Raw genomic sequence first — 19,189 nt, forward strand, 5'->3', positions numbered from 1 at the left:
AACAAAACAAAACAACCAACAAATGTGGTATTTATAGTACTGGACTCACAGCTTCCTATGACATTTGGCCTAATTCAAACTTTTCCTGAAATAACATAACCAATTTGGAGTCATAAAAAGTAAGAGGAACATGGAGAAGTGGCTGAGGGATGAACAAAGATTAAGAAAAAGATATGGCCAGAGGGGACAGGGAGAGGACAAAGTTCATAGCTCGACGTGCCCCACCTGCGTGTCAGGAGAAACATCCCCCGGTTTGGGATCTTGCTTTGGTACCTATACATTGGCACCGATGCATCTACACACCCAAGAGGATAGCAAGCATTCTGTCCCGGGGAGTGCCACCACCAGGCTCCCCTTTCCCTGAGCCCCAGACTCACCTGTGTCATGGGGGCAGGTGGGTTCTGCAAAATGGTCTGAGGCAGGAGCTGCTGTGTGAGGTCACAGGATGACGGGGCAGGCAGGGGAGCCTGGGGAAGAGAGGGGGCCCTTGTTAACAAACACCACTTCTGGGCCATTACAGAGGCACATGGATGCTCTCGCTCAGCTGGGTTCTCTGGCCTAGAGGAGGCCCTTCTGCACTAGAGTGAAGAGCTTACATGCAGAAGGTAGGCTGTGCTGCCGCCCTTGCAAGACACAGAGTCAGAGCCAACACATGGCTGATGGAGGGTGCAGGGTGCCCTTGAGCAAGATCCTGGAGTCACTCGGGGTCTGGGATGCCTTCCCACCATGGTGTGCCCTGCAAAGCCGCTATGACATGCCGGAGCTTGGCAGCTCCTCTCGCTCCCCCTTCCTTGCCTCTGTTCTAGACTCCATTCTTGCTGGATTTGGTTGCTTCTTCTCCCAAATTGATAAATTCTTAGCACTGTCATCGAGCAATACGAATGGGGTTGTGCTAATAACCAGCGCTGGCTTTCCGTGTGGCCCTTATCCTTCCTGCTCAACCTGAATGCAGCGGACAGATGTGCCATGCGTTTCTATATCCATTCATTCATCCAGGCAGTGAATACTGGTGCAATTTCACCAGGCTCTGCCTGGAATCTGTTCAGGAGACTCCTGGGCAGTCAGCTGAGTCACAGACCTTGTTTCCTGATCCCTCAGGGCAGGGCAGGAGGACAGTGGGGGCGATACGTAGCAATGTGTAGAAACAAGAAATGAAATCCTCAGCTTCGTGGGCTATTGAGAGTTTTTAAAAGAAAAGTAAAAGGGTTCTTCTGAAGTTACTCCCAAACTGTCCCTCAGGCCCTAGAGACCATAAAGAGAAGCCCAAGTGGGAAGTGTCACGCAGGACAACATTGGGAGGAAGTGGCCACAGGAGACCTTGTTTTGAGTGAGGAATCCCCAGCACAGGGCTGCCTGGAGCCTGGTTTGTTCTCCTCGGATCGCATCCCTCACACAGCGGAGAGGAACCAGAACTGCACCCCCATCAGTGGCAGAAAGTAGTTCTACTGGACTGCCAAGTATCGGAAGAATGGCATTCATGGCTTGGAAGCATTTTTGGAAGGTGGCTGGAGAAAAAGAAAGTGGTCTTTGTCTTGTGCGATTTGAAAATAAAACACGTCACTCCAGCTTTTCAAGGAGGGCCTGCATGATTTTCCTGGAGACCGCAAGCAGGAAGCTGGCACGTTCACTCCCATCTCCAAAATGTCAGCGAGGGTTGGGTAGGGGGTATCTGGCAACTACCTGGATGTGGCCCCTGACATTCTTGGACACTTCTCCCATCCTGAGGTGGAGTCTATGTCAATCTCTGTGGGTGAGCTGGGGCTGCTCTGATCAAGAAGGATGTCAGAGGTGACACTGTGGGACTTCCAAGGCTAGGTCACAGAAAGCCATGTAGCTTCTGGCTGGCTCTCACAGAAAGCTCCATCTCCAGACATTTCTTCTTGGAACCCAGTCGCCATGCTGGGAGAAGCCTAAGGCAAGTTGGGCCCAGGCAAGAAGGGGCCCAGGCAAGTGGAGGGTGGATGGTCTCAGGGTAGCCCGGCCCACCCCACGTACCAGACATGAGCGCAGACACCCCTGGGGTGTGGATTCCCCAGGTCTAGTCGGTGAGGCCTCTTGACACGAGGCAGCAGAGAGGAGTCAGCCCTGCTGTGCCCTTCCTGAATCCCGCGAATGTGAGAAATGACTGTTGGTTTACGTCGCTAAGTTTGGTGTGACCCCTTAGTGAGGCAGGAGATAACTGGAGTATTGTGTGTATCAGTGATTTTGCATACAGCCAGCGTGCTTTCTAAAAGGCCACTCACTCCCTGACCTTCTGGGGAGGTCTGGTGTGTATCAGGGACACTGCCTGATGTATGCAGAGATAGATTTTTGTTGGCACTGACTTCTTGAACATTTTCCCTGGAGTGAAACAGGACCTCAGATGGAAGGATCCTGTGTACCCTCAGAGACTCTGGGGATGTGACCCCCGGTTTGAGGTTTTTCAGCTTAATCTTTAAAATTCATTTGCATTTTGCATTCCTTGAATACACATCCATGTTAATTTTGGAATAAAAATGTTTCAGATTACTTGCCAATTCAATTACCTAGCTTCCCACCCCTGCCTGCCACGCCATACTCTTAATCTCCAAGTACAACTGCTTCTCTGGGAAGATGCAGTAATGCTGTCCTATGGTGTTGTCAGCCCTGCCACGCTGTGGCACTTCTGGTCGACGGGGAGTTTAAGGTCACATACATACCGGCATTGTGGCTGCCTGGCTGAGCCCTGGCACGGGGAGCTCTTGGGGCAGGGTGGCTGGTCTCGGCAAAGCCGTGGTGCTGGCCTCTGCCATCAGCTTGCTTGGGGCAGCTGTAAGAAAGCAACCGATCACCTTCCTGATTCATGCATCCTTAACAGCTTTCTTATCAAAAGAGGGGAGCAATGACTGTAGTATGCCTGAAACAAGGGCTTGGGTGGAATGTCTGATAAAAAAAAAGTCCAGCATGAATGGAAGCTGTTGCAAGAGCCACAGCTTCGGGTTCTGCCAGCACCCGACCCCCACTGGGAGCAAACCATCCCCGAGCTTCATGTCCACCACCTGGTTCAACCACCTGCCTGATCCTACATCTTACCAGGGTCACCAAAACCTGGCCAGACTATCCGGCCTGTGTGTCACCTGCTTTATGTCTGTTCTGGAGTGTGGAGAGGTGGAGGGCAGAAAGCCGGAGGGAAAGGAAGCAAGAAACAGTGTGAACCGGAAGGCGGCTTCCACTTGGCAGGCGGAGACTGTCTTGATTCTGCTCAGGCCTGGGACCCTTTGTGGGACTCTATACTCCCACCACCCTGGCCCCACATGGGCGCCCACCCCCTCGCCATCCGTGGCAGCACACTCACAGGCGGGTTCTGACATGGCCGTGTGCGAGGATTTGTGGGAGCTTCTGGAGGACACTGATGGTGAATGACTGGTGTTAAGGCCCAAGGTGCCTGCGTCAAGTGCGTTAAAGTGCTGCTGAGGGTCCAGGCTGGAGCCCTTGTCCTGAAACACAAACAGAGTCCACATTGCAGTATCGAGATGACAGGAATGTGACTTTAGTTCTCTTCTAACTATGTGGAAAATTTTGGAGGGTGTAGGGAGAAAGACTGAAACAATTTGGAGATCATTCCAGACACATTCAGGTACAATATTTGTACATGTATTTAATCCAGACATCTTTGAGAGGCTTGTGGCCTTATATAAGCAGTATCTATTACACTTGCTCACCTTGGATTTTGATTTTTTAGATATTCATAACTGATGTTGCATTTTTTTTTCTTAAAATTGTCACCTCACTGCCCAGATTCTTGGCTTTCCCAGAAGTGGGGGCAGGGGGAGAGGCAGGTTCTAGAAATGAAGTTGGTGGTGGTACTGGATTGTTAACACGCCATTGAAACAAATGCCTTTGGAGCCTTCAGAATGTGCCCCACACAGTCTCCCCACTGCCTCTCCTCTGCAGTCTCAGGGCCCCGGAGTGAAGAACAGGCAAAAGGCCAAAGGTCTCCTATCCTTTCGCTCCTGGATCCTAACCAATCCTGGATCCCAGGATGCCCTTGCTTCAAGTGTGATGTGATGAGAAAGCAACTGTGACCTTCCAACCCTCAGGAGCCATCTTTCCATCCTGCATGGCTTCATGTCATAAGCGTGAGAAGACAGGGGGTAGGATAATTTTTAAGCTAAAGAAGAAACATAATGCTTACTCTCCTGAGCCATGCTTCTACCCAGGCAGAGGAGGACAGTGACATTCCTGGCATCCACTAGGCTGTCTGCACAGGCCATTCTATGTCCTACGGTCTTGGGTCTTAAATCTCTGGGTGCAAGTCTATGTGGCTATTCTGTCTTTTGAGTCATGGCTCCAGTGAGGGTGGATTCTGTGTATGTGCCCAAGAAGGGCTGAAATGACTGATATTGGCCTACAGTCCTTTGTGCAAACTCAAATTACAGTATGTGCCTGGATTTGCTATGCTAAAATGTCAGCTTTGGGACTTTGCTCCTTAGTCACAGAGTCTCCCCAGATACACCCCTTAGAGTGAGGTCCCTGGCCCGGGGCTGTTGGCAAATCGTGTGCTCCTGGTCAGCAGAGAAATAAGTACAGGAAATGAGAGGAAGCACCAAAAGACTTTTATAGCCATTTGACATATCTGCACATCACATCCAAGCATGGGAATTAGCGTTTTACAAAAGCGAACAGTCAGTGACTGATTTGAAATTAAAAAAACAATAGTTCATCACCACTGATAGTTTGAAAAGCATTGTCCCGGAGCTTTTCCTTGAAAAGAGGCAGCCCGAGATTGTATTGGTGTGCATATACATACGTGTATGTTTATGAGAAGTTCCACTGGGTTCTAGGAGTCCCAAAGGATCTGAAACCTCAATAATGAATTTCTGAGCGGATGATACATATTATGCCCATTTGTGAGCTGTGATATATGGGGTGTCTAACACCTGCCTATGAGCAGCTTAATTCTGTTCTTGGACATGATACATGATGCATTATATGACAGAGTGGGATAATAAACATTTCCACAAACAATGGCAGGTGTGTTGTATCAGTGTGCTGGTGATGAATCACCATACAATATATCACCATGCAGCGTGCCAGCAGGGGAGGCTCGCTGAAGACACTGACTGCTCTCTGGTCTTTAAAGGTTATTCCTCTTTCCTTCCAACTCAGCTCTCGTGGACCAGAGATGCTTTCATTGTACCATTGCTGCCACAGCAGCTTCTGGCCGAAGTCTCTGGATTCTAGGTCACTGGGCAGCCTGGAACTTGAACCACATTTTACCAATTATTAAGAGACACTTTCCCCCCTACATTTTGACATTTCTAAAATTGGGATGTGTCTTTCAACTGATGAAAAGAAATCCTTATTTCACAGATCGACTGGTGGCAGCATTTTCTCTTTCTTAGCGGGAGATAAATAATGGTGGATCTTACAATGGTTAGTGTCTTGGCTTTGATGAAATACAATGCTCCCTCCCTTCCTTGCCTTCTCTCTTTTTTCCCCAACATTTGTGTCTGTTTGAAGGTTGACGTTTGAGGGGCAGGGCTCTGGTCTGCTTGCACATTTCCCTAGTTGTTTGACACAGGGGGAAAGCCTGGTTGCGGTGGGGGGGAACCTAAAAGCTGAGTGTGGAGCAGGGAAGGAGATAAGACTTTGTGAAGGGAAATACACAAGCAGAGCTCCCTGACATGAAGCTGGCTCCAACATGGCTGTTAACCAAGACCTTCAGATGCGGAAGTAGAAAGTGCACCTTGCCGACGACGACACGGACAGTATCTGTGAGGGGCACTTGTGGAGGACCCGGCACTTAGGCTGAGGGAAGGACAGGGGCACTTAAATTATTCTATACCTCAATGGGATGATGGGATAAGCCCCCAGCTTTTTATCTGTGGGAGAGATACAAAGTGGACTTACTGTAGCCACTCCTGTAAGGATGGAAATTCACCAAATCATGCTTTGAGTCCAGAGGGTATGTTTTACACAGCTCTGTGAGTTCTAATCCTCAGTGCCCTCCAGTATGTTAGCTAAATTTTGTGTGTTGTGTGTTTCTGGGCCTCATCTGCAGGACGAGGGCAGTAACAGTGCCTGCTTCACGGGAACATCATGATGGTAAACAAGAGAATACCTGAGAAACGTGTTGGATAGTACTGGGAACATAGCAAATAAAACTATTACTCTTTCTATTATAACATCTCATGGGAATGCTTACTTAGGCAAACTTGGCCTTTAGATATCTGGTGGGGATCAGCATACCTTGAGTGCTGAAGGGTGGATGGCCTCGGGTGGCGGGTCTTCCAAAGCCAGCTCCTGCCTCCTTTCTACCCGGACATCTGCGTAACTGATCAGGAAATCAAGAGACCACAGCAGGAGGTAGGACATTTCAGATAGCAACAGCAAAGAGGGCTTGTGTGGTACATCGAGGTACCCTTCATGACACCCACCCCACAATCATCGCCACGAAAGAGGCTGGTCTTGTCACTTGTTTGAGGAAGGAGTTTCATTCTGTGCCTAAATTCCACCAGAGCGACTAATGTGACATTCAAAATATTTTCCTTTCCAGGATGTTTTTACTCCCTTCTCTTTTACTTACCTTCTCCCCATGCCCTGAAACTTCCAAACATCATTGTCTTTAGAAACATATTTTCATCTACAGGATAAGACTTGGCCTTTGAATAATCAGAAGCCTTTCCTAAAACCTACTCAGTCTGGACTATGCATACAGAGAAGGGACACATGACTTTTTAAATAATTACAACCTTTGAAAGTTTTCTCTCAAACAAATCTAGATCTAGATTAATTAATTTCTAAATTAATTAATTTCTCTCAAACAAATCTAGATCTGATTAATTAATTTGTGGACCCACTTTTAAAATAGTGTGGGTAAGAGGCGCCTATGTGGCTTAGTTGGCTGAGTGTCAGACTTTGGCTCAGGTCATGATCTCATGGTTCCTGAGTTCAAACCTTACATCGAGTTTGCTGCTATCACTACAGAGCCTGTTTTGAACCCTCTGTCCCCTTCTCTCTCTGCCCCTCCCCCCCGGTTCACGTTCTCTCTCAAAATAAATAAATAAACTTTAAAATAAAATAAAATATAAAATAAAATAGCGTGGGCTAATCAATTCAATGTGGTGAAGGCCAAAGTGACCCAGCCATGGCTTCTGCTTCATGTGTGGAGGTGCAGGCTGGGCAAGGGGACTTGGGCAGTGACAGTGGCTCTTGGGCTTCTGGAATGTTGTTACCTTATTTACTCACTAGTTCACTCCCTACTCTCTGTGAGGGTTACTTTCCAAGATTTGGGAGGTGGAGGATGGAGAGGAAGAGCAGGGTCAAGGGCAGAGTCTGAAGACCAAGATGCTGCTGGTGGGGGCAAAAAGGCCCTCTGATGAAGGCCCAGGCTGGGTGGTGGTGGGTGGGACTGGCCTGTAACGGGAAATCACTGGCTGCTGAAGTGCCCAAGGGTGGGCTGGGAAGCCAAGATCAAGTCCCTAAGAGTGGCATGCAGTGTGATGGTCAGGGTCACTGGCAAGAAAGACCAACATTTCTCCTCTTTCCTCACTTGCTAAAAGAAGGGAGATTTACTTGTTAACTGTATATATGCACGTGTGTGCATGTACGTATGCATGGTATCTATCCATTTTATCTATCAATCATTTATCTCTTATGTATATATATAAATGCAGTATGTATGTATCTATATGTATGTGTACATATATCTCTCTATATATATCCATTATCTACCTATCGCGTATACGTGCATACAGACATACAATATATATAACCTTTCTTTCTTTGCTCTGCTCAAATGCTCTTCTCCAGACCAGTTTAAAACTGATTTATGTCCTTACAATTTCTGTAGTCAGGGAAAAAAACCCCACAAATGACATTTCTCCTTCACCTTTGGGAATTATGACCCTACACAGCCTGCGTCTAGGAAATGCTGGATATGCTGCCTCCCTTGAAAGCTCTCCTCACCCACACTGGGCCGGGGGCTCCCTGAGGCCACCAGGAACCACCAGGAACCCCCTCCCACCGGCAGCCGGGCTCTATTCCCATCACTGCCTCAGTTGCCAGCAGGGTTTTGTTTTGTTTTGTTTTGTTTTGTTTTTAAATGCATTAACAATAAAGGGGACTATGTCTGTGAGTTATTTAGAGGCAAAATTTTAATTTTTTTCCCAAAACGGTGACAAGGGAAGGCTGGGGGATGGATGGAGATGAGGGGAAAATATGCAAGTAGGTCAGTGAAGCAGTAAGTCAGTAAGTAACATCCTGGCAGCCTGAAAGAGCGTGTGAGGCTTGCGGAGGGCCTAACTGAACCTTCAGTGTCGAGGGAACGAGTGGGATGTGTACCTGGAGACTCTTCTGTGAACTGCAGAGCACAGCCTGGCCCCAACTGAAGAATTCAAGCCCGGGGCTTGCTGGCTCTCCAGAAGCTGGGACGCCTGAGGCGGCAGGAGCTCTGTGTGAGCTGTGAGGGGCTCGCCCGCCCTCCCAGCCCCAGCCCTCACCTGACGACCGAGTGCGTGCACACGATGAACTCGGGCTTGGAGTTCCACTGGTGGTAAGTGATGTAGTAATGCGTCTGCAGCCAAATCCACTGCTGGCCTTTGGTGAGGAACCGGTAGCAACAGGACTTCCCTTTACCAAACTGCATCACTGTTAGGAGAAAATGGGGTCTGCGGGTAGCAAACGTTAATACAAAAATGATCTCTTCCCCAGAAGTTACTGTTAAAAATACAAGCTTCCAGAAAGTGCCAAACACGGTTTATTTCCCCAGGTGCGCTGTATTTTAAGTGACTCTCAAGATAATGGTAAGCGATAATGAATTCTTAAATAATGGAAGAACAATCTGCAGGCTTCCCCAGATGCTCAAAGGCTTGAGAGAGCCTCGGATAAGGGCAGATTCCCAAACTGGAGCTTAATTAGAAAGAGGCACAGGTTTTCCTGCTGGAGGTGGAGCTGTCTTTGGAGCTGCAGGAGCTGAGTACAGAAGAGACAATCCAGACACGGGGGGATCTGGGCCCAAAACAGACCTGACAGCAACCTCTGGCTGGATTCTGTCAGTCAGCAGTTCATGCTTAGTCTACACGGTCCTAAATTAGAGAGTCAGCTACAGATGCCTTCCACCTCAGGCCCCAGTGCTGCAGGGCTGCGTGGAGTCCCCTGCGGTCAAGTCTGTTGGTGGGCTTCCCTGGGGGTGTCAAGAACAGAATGGATGCTGTTGGAATATTAGACTGCACAGGGCAGAAGGCTGGACTGTGGGTCTAGGGAAGAAGAACAATCTGGACTTTATTGCGTCAGTGGCTGGAATTTAGCACCTCTTTTGGCAAACAGTTAATAGATATCACAACCAGGAAACCAAAGCTATAAAGGGAGCCACTGCCTTGGAAAATGTGATCTCCAAAGACATAGGAAGCCCAGCTGAGTAAGGGCATGGGCTGGACAGAGTGAGAACATCTTGCCTGAGCCCTGGGGCAACTCCTTCAGATGATGAAGGTAATCCTACAACCAAGGTGGCCTTGCTCCATTAGAAGAGTCAGAAGCAGCCAAGGCTTGAGGTAACCCTGCTTCTCAAACTTTCATGTGCCCATGAATCACTTGGGGATCTTGTAAAAATGGACGTTCTGATTCCGCAGGCCTGGTGGGGATGCCTGAGAGTCTACAAGGCTAGCCAACTCCGTGTGATGTCCTTGCTGCTGTTTGAGGACCACACTTTGAGGAGCAAAGGGTTAACGTTTTAAAGATTAGCCTTAGGGGCACCTGGGTGGTTCAGTTGTTTTCGGCTCAGGTCACGTCTCAAGGTTCATGAGTTCGAGCCCTGCATCAGGCTCGCTGCTGCCAGCCTGTCAGCTCAGAGCCCATTTTGGATCTGCTGTTCCCCTCTCTCTGCCCCTCCCCCCGGCTTGTGCTCTCCCAATAAATAAATAAATATTTAAAAAAAAGATCAGCCTTAGGTTCTGAGGATCCTGATGGAACTTAAGCCTATTCTTTTGACAAGAACAGCAGAGAAGGGAAAGTTACAATGGATACTACAGACAGGACATCTATCAAAATACAGTGTTGGTGGTCAATTTATGTGTCAGGATCCGTTATGATTAAAAATTTTCCTGTTTAAAGCTAGAACTTGGTACTGAAAATATGGCTTTAAATGGTTAATTCTTGACTTCTCTTGCTAAGTGAGAACACAGATATGCTTGTAATTCTCCCTCTATCCCCTGCCCACCCCACAACATGGGGTACCTCCCCTACCTCCCAGCCTGTGGCCCTCTTCCGTGGCAGAGAGCCTTCCCGGTCCCCTCCCCTAGCTGGGTGAGGAATCCTCCTCTGAGCACCCCCAGCATCCTGAACATGTTCCCTCCAATGCAGTGACAGCATCCTATAAGCATCCATTAGACCTTGCTCCTGCAGAGCAGCAAGGAGATTCTGATCATCCTTATGTGCTTGGTCTAGCTCAGTATCTGGCCTGTAGCTTGTGACCAATATACGTCTGCTTACAATGAGCAGTGATGTGAGTTCAATAGTTTGTCTTTGAAATGTATTGCATAGGGCACCTGGGTGGCTCAGTCTGTTAAGCGTCCGACTTAGGCTCAGGTCATAATCTCACGGTTCGTGGGTTCAAACCCCGTGTCAGGCTCTTTGCTGTGAGCGTAGAGCCTGCTTCGGATCCTCTGCACCCCCCCCCCCGCTTGCACTCTCTCTCTGTCTCTCTCAAAATAAATAAATAAACTTAAAATAATGTACTGCATAACTTAGAAAAAATGACCATCATCACTTACCTTGCTTTCTTAGGTAAGATAAAACAGCTTACCTATCTAAAGGATACTGGGAAGGTGCTGGGGGGTGGGAGAAGGAGGAACAAAGTCAATTCCAGGTAAAAACTCAAACCACAGGGACCTCTGCCACACTCGTACATCATTTTCGAGAAAACAAAGTGTTCCTCCTCAAAAAGAAACCAAGCAATAAGTGGACTTCCAGGGCCCAAGAGTCCTGCTGTCGGGGCTCTGTGGAGGGTGCTGGGGGCCGTCAGGCGCTGGGGCAGGGTGTGCGGTACTCACAGTGCTGATGGCACCTGGCCAGGAGCTCCAGATCGTCAATGTGGTAGTAGTCATAGCCTGAGGTCCCCAAAACTTCAAAAGGCAGGTATCCTATGATCGGAGGGGCTCTGCCAAGCAACGGGGATAATTCATCAGAAAGCAGGTCCCCCTGCCAGACTCACCGTGGTGGCACCTCAACACAGAGGGTACAGTCTGCATGTTTCATGATCAACACAGAGACCTCATTTCTCAAGAACGATGGCAGGACAGTAATTTTGCAATGGTTAAAACCAGAGAGGCTGTGTTTCCCAAAGCGCTCAACCCTTTTGGCATTTATATATTCAGTTTGCTTAGCGTAACCTGCATTAAATAATAATACATTTTATCATTACCGAATAATTAAAAACAGCTATTGATTGGGGCAGTCCAGTCCCAAAGCTTAACAAAAACTTAAAGGGTGGGGAGGGGAGAGTTCTCATCCTTCAACTGTGAAAAATGTTACAGAAGAAAGAAAGAAGGTGAAGTTAAAGGGACAAAAGGGTGTCGAGAAAATTAAGACGAGGAGGTTCTCTCCCATCTGCCCCTGCCTTCTGGGGAACTGGAGAGGGTCCCGAGTGGGATGGGGGTGAGGGTATCCTAAAGATGTCCCTGGGATGTGGCACCTGGCTCTCCTGAGATGCTCTGGCCCAAACACGGATCATACCCATGGATGGGGCACTTGGAGTTGAAGGGAGGCCGCCTGGGAACGATTTTCCCTGCTGCCAGAAAGCCCTTCTCCTTGAAGGGACAAGTCCCGACTTTTCTCTCCCAAGGAGAGCCTGGCTCATGCAAACAAACACTTGAAAAGGACCCAACCCAAATATGTTTTTCTTTTCACAAACCTGTGATCCAGAAATAAAAATTTCCATTCCAAGCTATGCCTTGAAGTGAATTCCTCTAAAGGTTCGTCAACTATGCACATTTCCTGTATTAGAAGGGAAAAAAATATTGCTTGGGGTGCCAGATGCTCACCCTAGGTTGGTTCAAGAACGCATGGTGGGTAACAGAAGTTAAAATCATTTAGAGCAAGTCTCCAAGTTGTGTTGGGCTGAAACTCATCATCTGTAGCTAATTTCAGTATTAGCTGATACTAAATTTATTTCACAAGCTGGGGAAAAATACCTAAGAGCCAAAATGCCACACCACTCCCTTCCCATTATCTGGAAGGGTGGTAAACATGTGGAAAATGGCTTTTCATCTGAATTTGAATGACTAATTTAACTCCGCATTCATGCCATGGATGTTAAAGCAATCACGGGTGAGAGAATACAGACAAGCCCTGGGTTTTGACACTTGGCCCTCACCTCGGCCTGCCCTGAGTGGTAGTAACGTTGGCATGAAAGGGAGGAGGATCTACAGAGTTGCCAATGAGCATCTCTGCAAGCTGAAGGGCAGCTGATGCTGCCTTCCAGCAAAAGAGCTCCTGGGAAACCAGAGTTAGGGCAAGGGGCATGCGGCGCAGTTCACAGGTGCAGAAAGCAGACATTTCAACTTTTCAAAGTCAGTGGCAACTTCATTGCCATCTTATTCTTTCCCATAAAGACGGTTAGTGAGCTGTAACTAAACGTGACTCAGCTGTACTAGTTTCACACAACACGAGCTCTCCCAGGTACTTGCCTTTAAGAACTGTGGTGTTGCCAGACGAACTGTGGCGATGAAGCAGACCTCCTTTCCCAGCGGCACCCGGCAGGGCCTTGAAAGGGTGCCATCAAAGCCATTACAAGAAGGGCTAGGCACTGGGGCGGGAGGAGACAGGCAGATGGGTTAGCCCTGTGTGGCACAGCAGCCGACCCCAACCTGGCATCACTGTCAGTCAGGGCTTCGCGTACATTCACTCTCTTCATTCGTACAACAGACACCTCCGTGAGGTAGGGGCTACTATTATCCGCCCCGCACAGGAAACAGGAGGCACGGCCTGTGAGGTAACCTGCTCACAGCCCAATAGAGTTGGAATCCGAGTACCAGCAGACTACCCTGCCTCCTGCTCCCAGTAGTCCTACAGGGACACAGACTGTTGTGCTGGGAAAAACATTTGACAAAAGGAGAAGAGAGCTTCGCTTTGCGGTATGGGCCCGCATTCTCACTTCGGGGTGTGTTCCCTAGTCAGACACGGTTTCTGATACGACGGGCCCCCAGCATTTGTTGACCCCCCCTTTCTACCCCTGGTTCTGGCACAGCACACCTGGGATCCAAGGGCTTTCTGCCCTGAAACTCCATATCGGGAGCCAGGCTGATGCTGGGCTTGGCCAGTGCTACTGAGGAGATGGCCTCAGGATCCAGGGTGATCCCCAGAGGTACACAGTGTCCCCCACAAACTCACTAGTTCTGTAGCTCTGCACAGGTGACAAACCTATTCATGAGTATCTCATATTCTCACAAGTCTGGGAAGGTGTGACCTTCCTCATTCTACAGATGAGGGAGCTGAGGCCCAGAAAGGTTATATGTATTAACCAAGATGGCTCAGAATCGAAATAACAGAGCAGGGACTCTAACCAGGTCTTCCGTCGCCAAGCCTGAAGTTCTTACAGGGCAGACGGGTGATTGCTCAGGGCTCGTGCCCACTACAGGGCTGAGAACAGGCCCCTGCATACCCTCCAGGGAGGTGCCAGCTGGTGCCAGCTGCCATCTTCCCTGGGAGCTACAGAGATGACTTTACAGTGACTGGGGAGAGCTGCTTTACCTTTTGGGCCAGGGAACAATTCTGCTATTTCAGGTGGAGTATGCTGGGTGGGAAAAAGAACCCTGTTAAGTATGAGAAAAGTCAATGGACTATGTATATGGGATTCTTGAACTCAGCTACACATCGGATTCCTTGGGACCTTTTACATGGCCTCCCAGATGCCCAGACGCCATTCTCAGATCAGCTGATCCAGGGACTCTGGCTGTGAAGCCCAGGCACTGGAGGTTTTAAAAGCTCCCCCACACTTACTACCATGTAGTTAGGGTTTTGGATCATTATGCTAGATAATCTATACTACCTCTCTCTTTTTCAAATGTAGTTGATTATATCCTGAACTAGATCCTGAATTCTAACTACATTTCTGAACTTGTAGACTTAAACATAGTTGTGTTTTCCAATTTGAGAACATATAAAGCAACAGAAAATGAAATGCGTTCTAAAATGAAATCTGCAAGACTTTCTTTGGATTTTAGCTTTCCAATAATTTTTGTTTTATATGTTCGTAGGTTTCTAAGTGATTCTATAATGTGGTCTTCTATCCACTAACATGAATAAATTCATTTTACCAAACATATTCTCTGAATTGATTCACATAAATATTAATATAAATGTTTCCAAACATGAATATAAAGGGGCAAAGTAGAAAACAGTGGTCCCTGAGGAGTTTACAGCTGTCATTAGTTGGCTTAGTCCATTGTAGATTAATGTGGAGGGTGAGCCAAGGGACTCACTGAGGGGAGAGAAGGCAATCCCATAAGGGAAGGGTCTGCAGATGTGAACATCTGCATAATAAAAAAAGACATGAAAAAATCTCCCAGATGTGAAATACCCCCTCTGCTTGAATCTAAGAGACATCGACTGCCAAATAAAGACCTAATAAAATTCTCCCTACTCTTTCAGAAAACCTAGGCCTTCGAAGCAAACTTCCAAAAGGACTTCCTGGAAATTTCTAGAGAAAGTCTCTCTCATTTGTCTCTAAACCATGCGCCTTGCTGGAATGATCCTTCTGGCTACCAAATAAATGTATTCTGTCAGTAAGTGCCTTTCTTGGTGATTTACCATGAGGAAGACAGGGAGACAGAAGGAGCGTGGGGGAGTGAAACACCAGCCCCTAATAATTTCTTCAAGGGGCAGAGACCACGGAAATTATGTGAATGTTCCGCAGAGCTTACTGCTGGCCTGGCTGCCTCCCAATGCAGTTGTGTATCACTCCTTTTATAACTTCTAAGGTTTTAAAGATGAAAATGCACCCCGCAGGGGAAATTTCATTATTGCTTATAGCCTGCACTTGATAAGCTAGATACTTTACAGAGGGGCCCAGAACCAAGCAAACTCCTCTTCTAAACGAGCTTTCTCCCCAAAAACCTTAAACAGCTGAGGGCTTGATCAAAGGTGATGGTGAATCAAGGATGAAAGTTGTAACAGAGGCCAAGGGGATAACCTTGGGGGAAGTCAAGGGGAAGAAGATACTTGAAACATTTTGCCAACCGCGATTCAAATGACTTTTATTCACAGCATGAGCCTCCTCACAGATTCCAGAGTCAACACATGAGCAAACTGCTCCCTGGGACTTCAGAGTAATATTTAGCACTTAGAATAACTTCTCTGGCACTTCTTATCCCAAGGTAGTTAAAAAACATTAATTAAGGATTTAATTAGTTGTTTCAATTTAAGTAATAGAAAAAACATATCTAATTACAACTGGCTTCCTGAGCCTCTCGGAAGAATTAACCAGTTGATGCAGACGCAGCCCTATTTATCAGATCTCTGCCTGCTTTCCCACTTCTTTCTTCCACCACTACAACACGCACACACGCACAGCATTCATGCCACAGATAAAAGCAATGATTTCTTGCTACATTTTTTGCCCCGAGGGTCATCTTACTTGAAATTGATCTTACTCTTGCCCAAAGCTAAAGAGACAGGTTTCCCCGTGGTAGGAACTGGATCTAGTTCCCTGTTTCCCACACTGAGCAGGCGTCTTGTACACAGCAGGCGCTCAACATGTGTTTACTGAATGTGTCTCTGATGAGAGGACCTTCCATCTCACCCCCAAAACTACAGCTTAAGATCTAGCTGGGGAAGAGATCTTCTGATCCCAGCCTGCAACAAACACACAGGCCTCGAGACCCCACAGGGGCTCCCCTTCTGCAGCCCAGCCTGGTGCTGCTGGGGGCTGGGTTGCTGTGGGAGGGTGCCTACAGAGCATGGTCCGGGGTCCCACCGGCACTTGGGCTGGCTCACTGCCCTACTGGTGCATTTACACTGGTCAGAAGGACCTGGGCAAGGTCTGCTGCCAATCAGTATATCGCAGTTGCCACTCGGTGAAAACAACACAAGTGCCCATATGGGTCTCAAGCTCGGAAACATGCAAGACGGTGCTCTGTGTTTAGCCTTCCTATTAAAACAGTCCATGGGGGTGATCCAGCCCTTCTTTGCTCCTGAACCTTTCATCACAATTTCAAATTTTAGAGACCCTGGAAGAATTCTGCCTTGGGCTTGAACACAAGAGAGCCCTGAGGTTCTCCAGAGAATAAGAGTGATTAAAGTCTGTCTCTCCTGGTGTCTGGGGTTGGCTTCCATCTCAAAGGTGACCTCTCAAGTCAGTCATGGAAAGAAGACAAGGATGTCTGAAAGGGCAGGGAAGTCTCCAGTGGCGTGAGACATGTTTGCAAAGGGGTGGGAAAGAATGAGGAAGAAGCAGAGGTGGGGATAGTGAACATTAGCTAATAGCAAAGGAGTAGAAAGAAATGGAAAAAGATGTACCTATGGTTCCTCAGTACTGGTTCAGTCATCAGGCCTAAACAATTAAGTATTCTGATCAGAGATGGCCTGCTTATGATAAATTAGTTGCAACAGCTGTAGGAAAGCACACTAATAGTCCACAAGGAGAGTGACAAATAGCTTTCTCAGCACTTCTTGGAGCAAACAAAAATCAAAGCCGAAAGGTGTTCAGGAAGACATGAAACAATCAGTGAGGAGGCTTGCTGAGAGAAGAAAAACGTTCTCAAATCTCATTTATGATAACTGTCCAAAACGTCTGGGTTACAGTGTCGGAATGTTAAGGAAAAAGTGATTTCCTGAACATTCACGAGAAATCCTCTCCCTCTAATTAAGCACTATTTTCAGAGGCTTCCTTTTTCTCTTAGCAGTACGGTATGCTTTACCTGATGTGTTCTGAATAGCCAGGTTACTCGGTTCTTAGGACAGCCGCAGCAAAATAATCCTGCCCCGGTTTCTGGCCCAGAGCACCACCTAACTAGCTGGGGTAAGGCGTGGTTCTTTGCTTTCTTTCTGCCAGTTCTGTTTGGCATAAGAATGAACGAGGCTGGAGACAGACTGAGAGCCACACAAGAAGGCTAAGGGTTTGCAATTTGCTGGATTGAAAAAATTACTCAGATGGGAAAATATACGTCTCAAATATTTCTTCTTTTCCTTGGTGTTTGTTAATAAAAATGAGTATTTGGGGGGCAGGAGGTTGTAATGGCATTGACAAGATATCCACCAGACAGTTGTTGTGGACAGGGCCAGCTGATTTTCCCCCTAAGGAAAGTGGACTTCGTACAGGATGTTGTCCCCTGTCCTCCATCTGGATGTCTTGTGCACATTTTTTGTCACAATTCCTGGACAACCTCTACGGAAGTGCCCTGCTCCCAGGCTGGAACAAGCAGGAAGATGTGTTTGTGTGACCATTCCTCACTGCTCCATTTTAATATGGGCTCTAGATGCTCAAGCAAGACAATGACCTTGGGTAACACCTTGTTCTTTATTGCATTCTTATTTCCTCCGCAATCTAATCTGGCAGCACTGGCCTCTGCTGGAGAAAGATGTGGTACTTCCATGTTGGGGGGGGGGACACTCTGCTTCTTGCTCTTGGGGGCCTGTGACAGATAGATGAGACATTCCTTCCCCGAGGCTGTCCTTCCTGTGCTAAACTCACATCTCCATTCTCAGTGAGATCTGGTGGGAGTGGATTTGTTCCCCTAACTGAGAAATCTCAATTCAGTTCAGGAAAACAAAAAACAAAACCCCTAAAGCCATAAAATGAGGCAACCTACAGAAATCCCACGGAACATACGGAATCAAGTGTTGTAAGCTAAAAAGCCTCCATTTCTGCCAGTATTTCAAATCTGGTTGTGTGGTTAGAGGCGAATAGGTAAAATGAGGGCAGGGAAACTTTTATACTCTGGTGTGTGGTTTCTGGAAAGCCCAGAGTGGAATGTTTGCTGAGGGTGACCTATTTGGAACCACACCAACAACTTTTGAAATACTGCTTTCTGGATTTCAGTCAGATGCACATTTAAATCCAAGTCTGGGGGAGGAGCAAGGGCTTAAATAGAGGATTGCCTTCTTCCTGGCATGAACTTATCTTTCAGGAACTGGAACCTGTTTACTAGGACCCCTGAAAGCAAAGACTGTTCATTACGTCTTTTATTTTTTTATTTATTTTTTTTTTTTAATTTTTTTTTCAATGTTTTTTATTTTATTTTTGGGACAGAGAGAGACAGAGCATGAACGGGGGAGGGGCAGAGAGAGAGGGAGACACAGAATCGGAAACAGGCTCCAGGCTCCGAGCCATCAGTCCAGAGCCTGACGCGGGGCTCGAACTCACGGACCGCGAGATCGTGACCTGGCTGAAGTCGGACGCTTAACCGACTGCGCCACCCAGGCGCCCCACATTACGTCTTTTAAAATCACGTGGCTGATTCCTCTACAGTAAGAGTGGTGGGCAGGGCTGTGGGACTTGGGTGGGGGGTTGGGAGAGGCCCCAGGGGCTCCTCTATTTAACTGGACAAGGAAAAAAGATGGAGGGGTGTATTTGTTGGAGGTATTTTTAACCATCTGTTATGGGACAAACATAGCCCCGAATAAAGTAATTTCATTTCACCTCTCTTCTGGAAATGATGTGCAGAGCAGAGGTAGACCAGGGACTGTTGCCATCAGTGGTGATTTCTGGTGCTCCTGGCCACATGGCCAAGATCAGACAGTAGGGTTTTTATGGGAAGAGGAGGAGACATGTGGTTCCGTATTCCAGCTCAGATTCCCTCAGGAAGCTCTTCACAGACTTGGTTAGAAACTGTCCTGAAGTGAAACAGTTCTAGGAAAGCTACTTTCTTGTTCCATTTCCTGACACATACTTCTTCACGTTTATTAAAAATCTAGGTTAAAGATGTGAAGTCCCATCTTCACCTCCTCCCCACCCCAACCCCAGAACATCTGTACCAAATGATGAAGTCCGAAGGAGTGACCGAGATGTGCAAATATTGAAGCAGAGGAAAATTCCATTTGGTGAAGTATTTAGGCAATGGTTGCTGTGTCTGTGCAGCCATGGTGCATGGAGTGGGGTACAGAGGTAAAGGGGTAAGATGGCACAATCAGCTGCTGAATCTGGAAATGTCCCACTGGAGGGTTTAATCTCATTAACAAGGGCAAAGGGGCTTTTGTGCCTCCCCACACCCCAAATTCCTAACTCAACCTACTT

At 47.6% G+C, this 19,189-nt stretch overlaps 1 protein-coding gene across 1 annotated transcript in view; it reads right to left on the reverse strand.

Moving 5' to 3' along the window:
* The window catches only part of NPAS2 (neuronal PAS domain protein 2), a 159,773-nt gene that overhangs the window by 18,535 nt on the left and 122,049 nt on the right, over positions 1 to 19,189 (reverse strand). The window contains exons 8-15 of the mRNA XM_049651359.1: positions 12,645 to 12,763; positions 11,870 to 11,952; positions 11,010 to 11,116; positions 8,463 to 8,610; positions 6,211 to 6,295; positions 3,314 to 3,455; positions 2,679 to 2,788; positions 378 to 467 (exon numbers count right to left, since the gene is read on the reverse strand). Of these exons, the coding sequence (XP_049507316.1) occupies positions 378 to 467; positions 2,679 to 2,788; positions 3,314 to 3,455; positions 6,211 to 6,295; positions 8,463 to 8,610; positions 11,010 to 11,116; positions 11,870 to 11,952; positions 12,645 to 12,763 (884 nt within the window). The remainder of the gene's footprint in view (positions 1 to 377; positions 468 to 2,678; positions 2,789 to 3,313; positions 3,456 to 6,210; positions 6,296 to 8,462; positions 8,611 to 11,009; positions 11,117 to 11,869; positions 11,953 to 12,644; positions 12,764 to 19,189) is intronic.

The sequence above is a fragment of the Panthera uncia genome (assembly GCF_023721935.1).
Source record: "Panthera uncia isolate 11264 chromosome A3 unlocalized genomic scaffold, Puncia_PCG_1.0 HiC_scaffold_11, whole genome shotgun sequence".
NCBI classification, from domain to species: domain Eukaryota; kingdom Metazoa; phylum Chordata; class Mammalia; order Carnivora; family Felidae; genus Panthera; species Panthera uncia.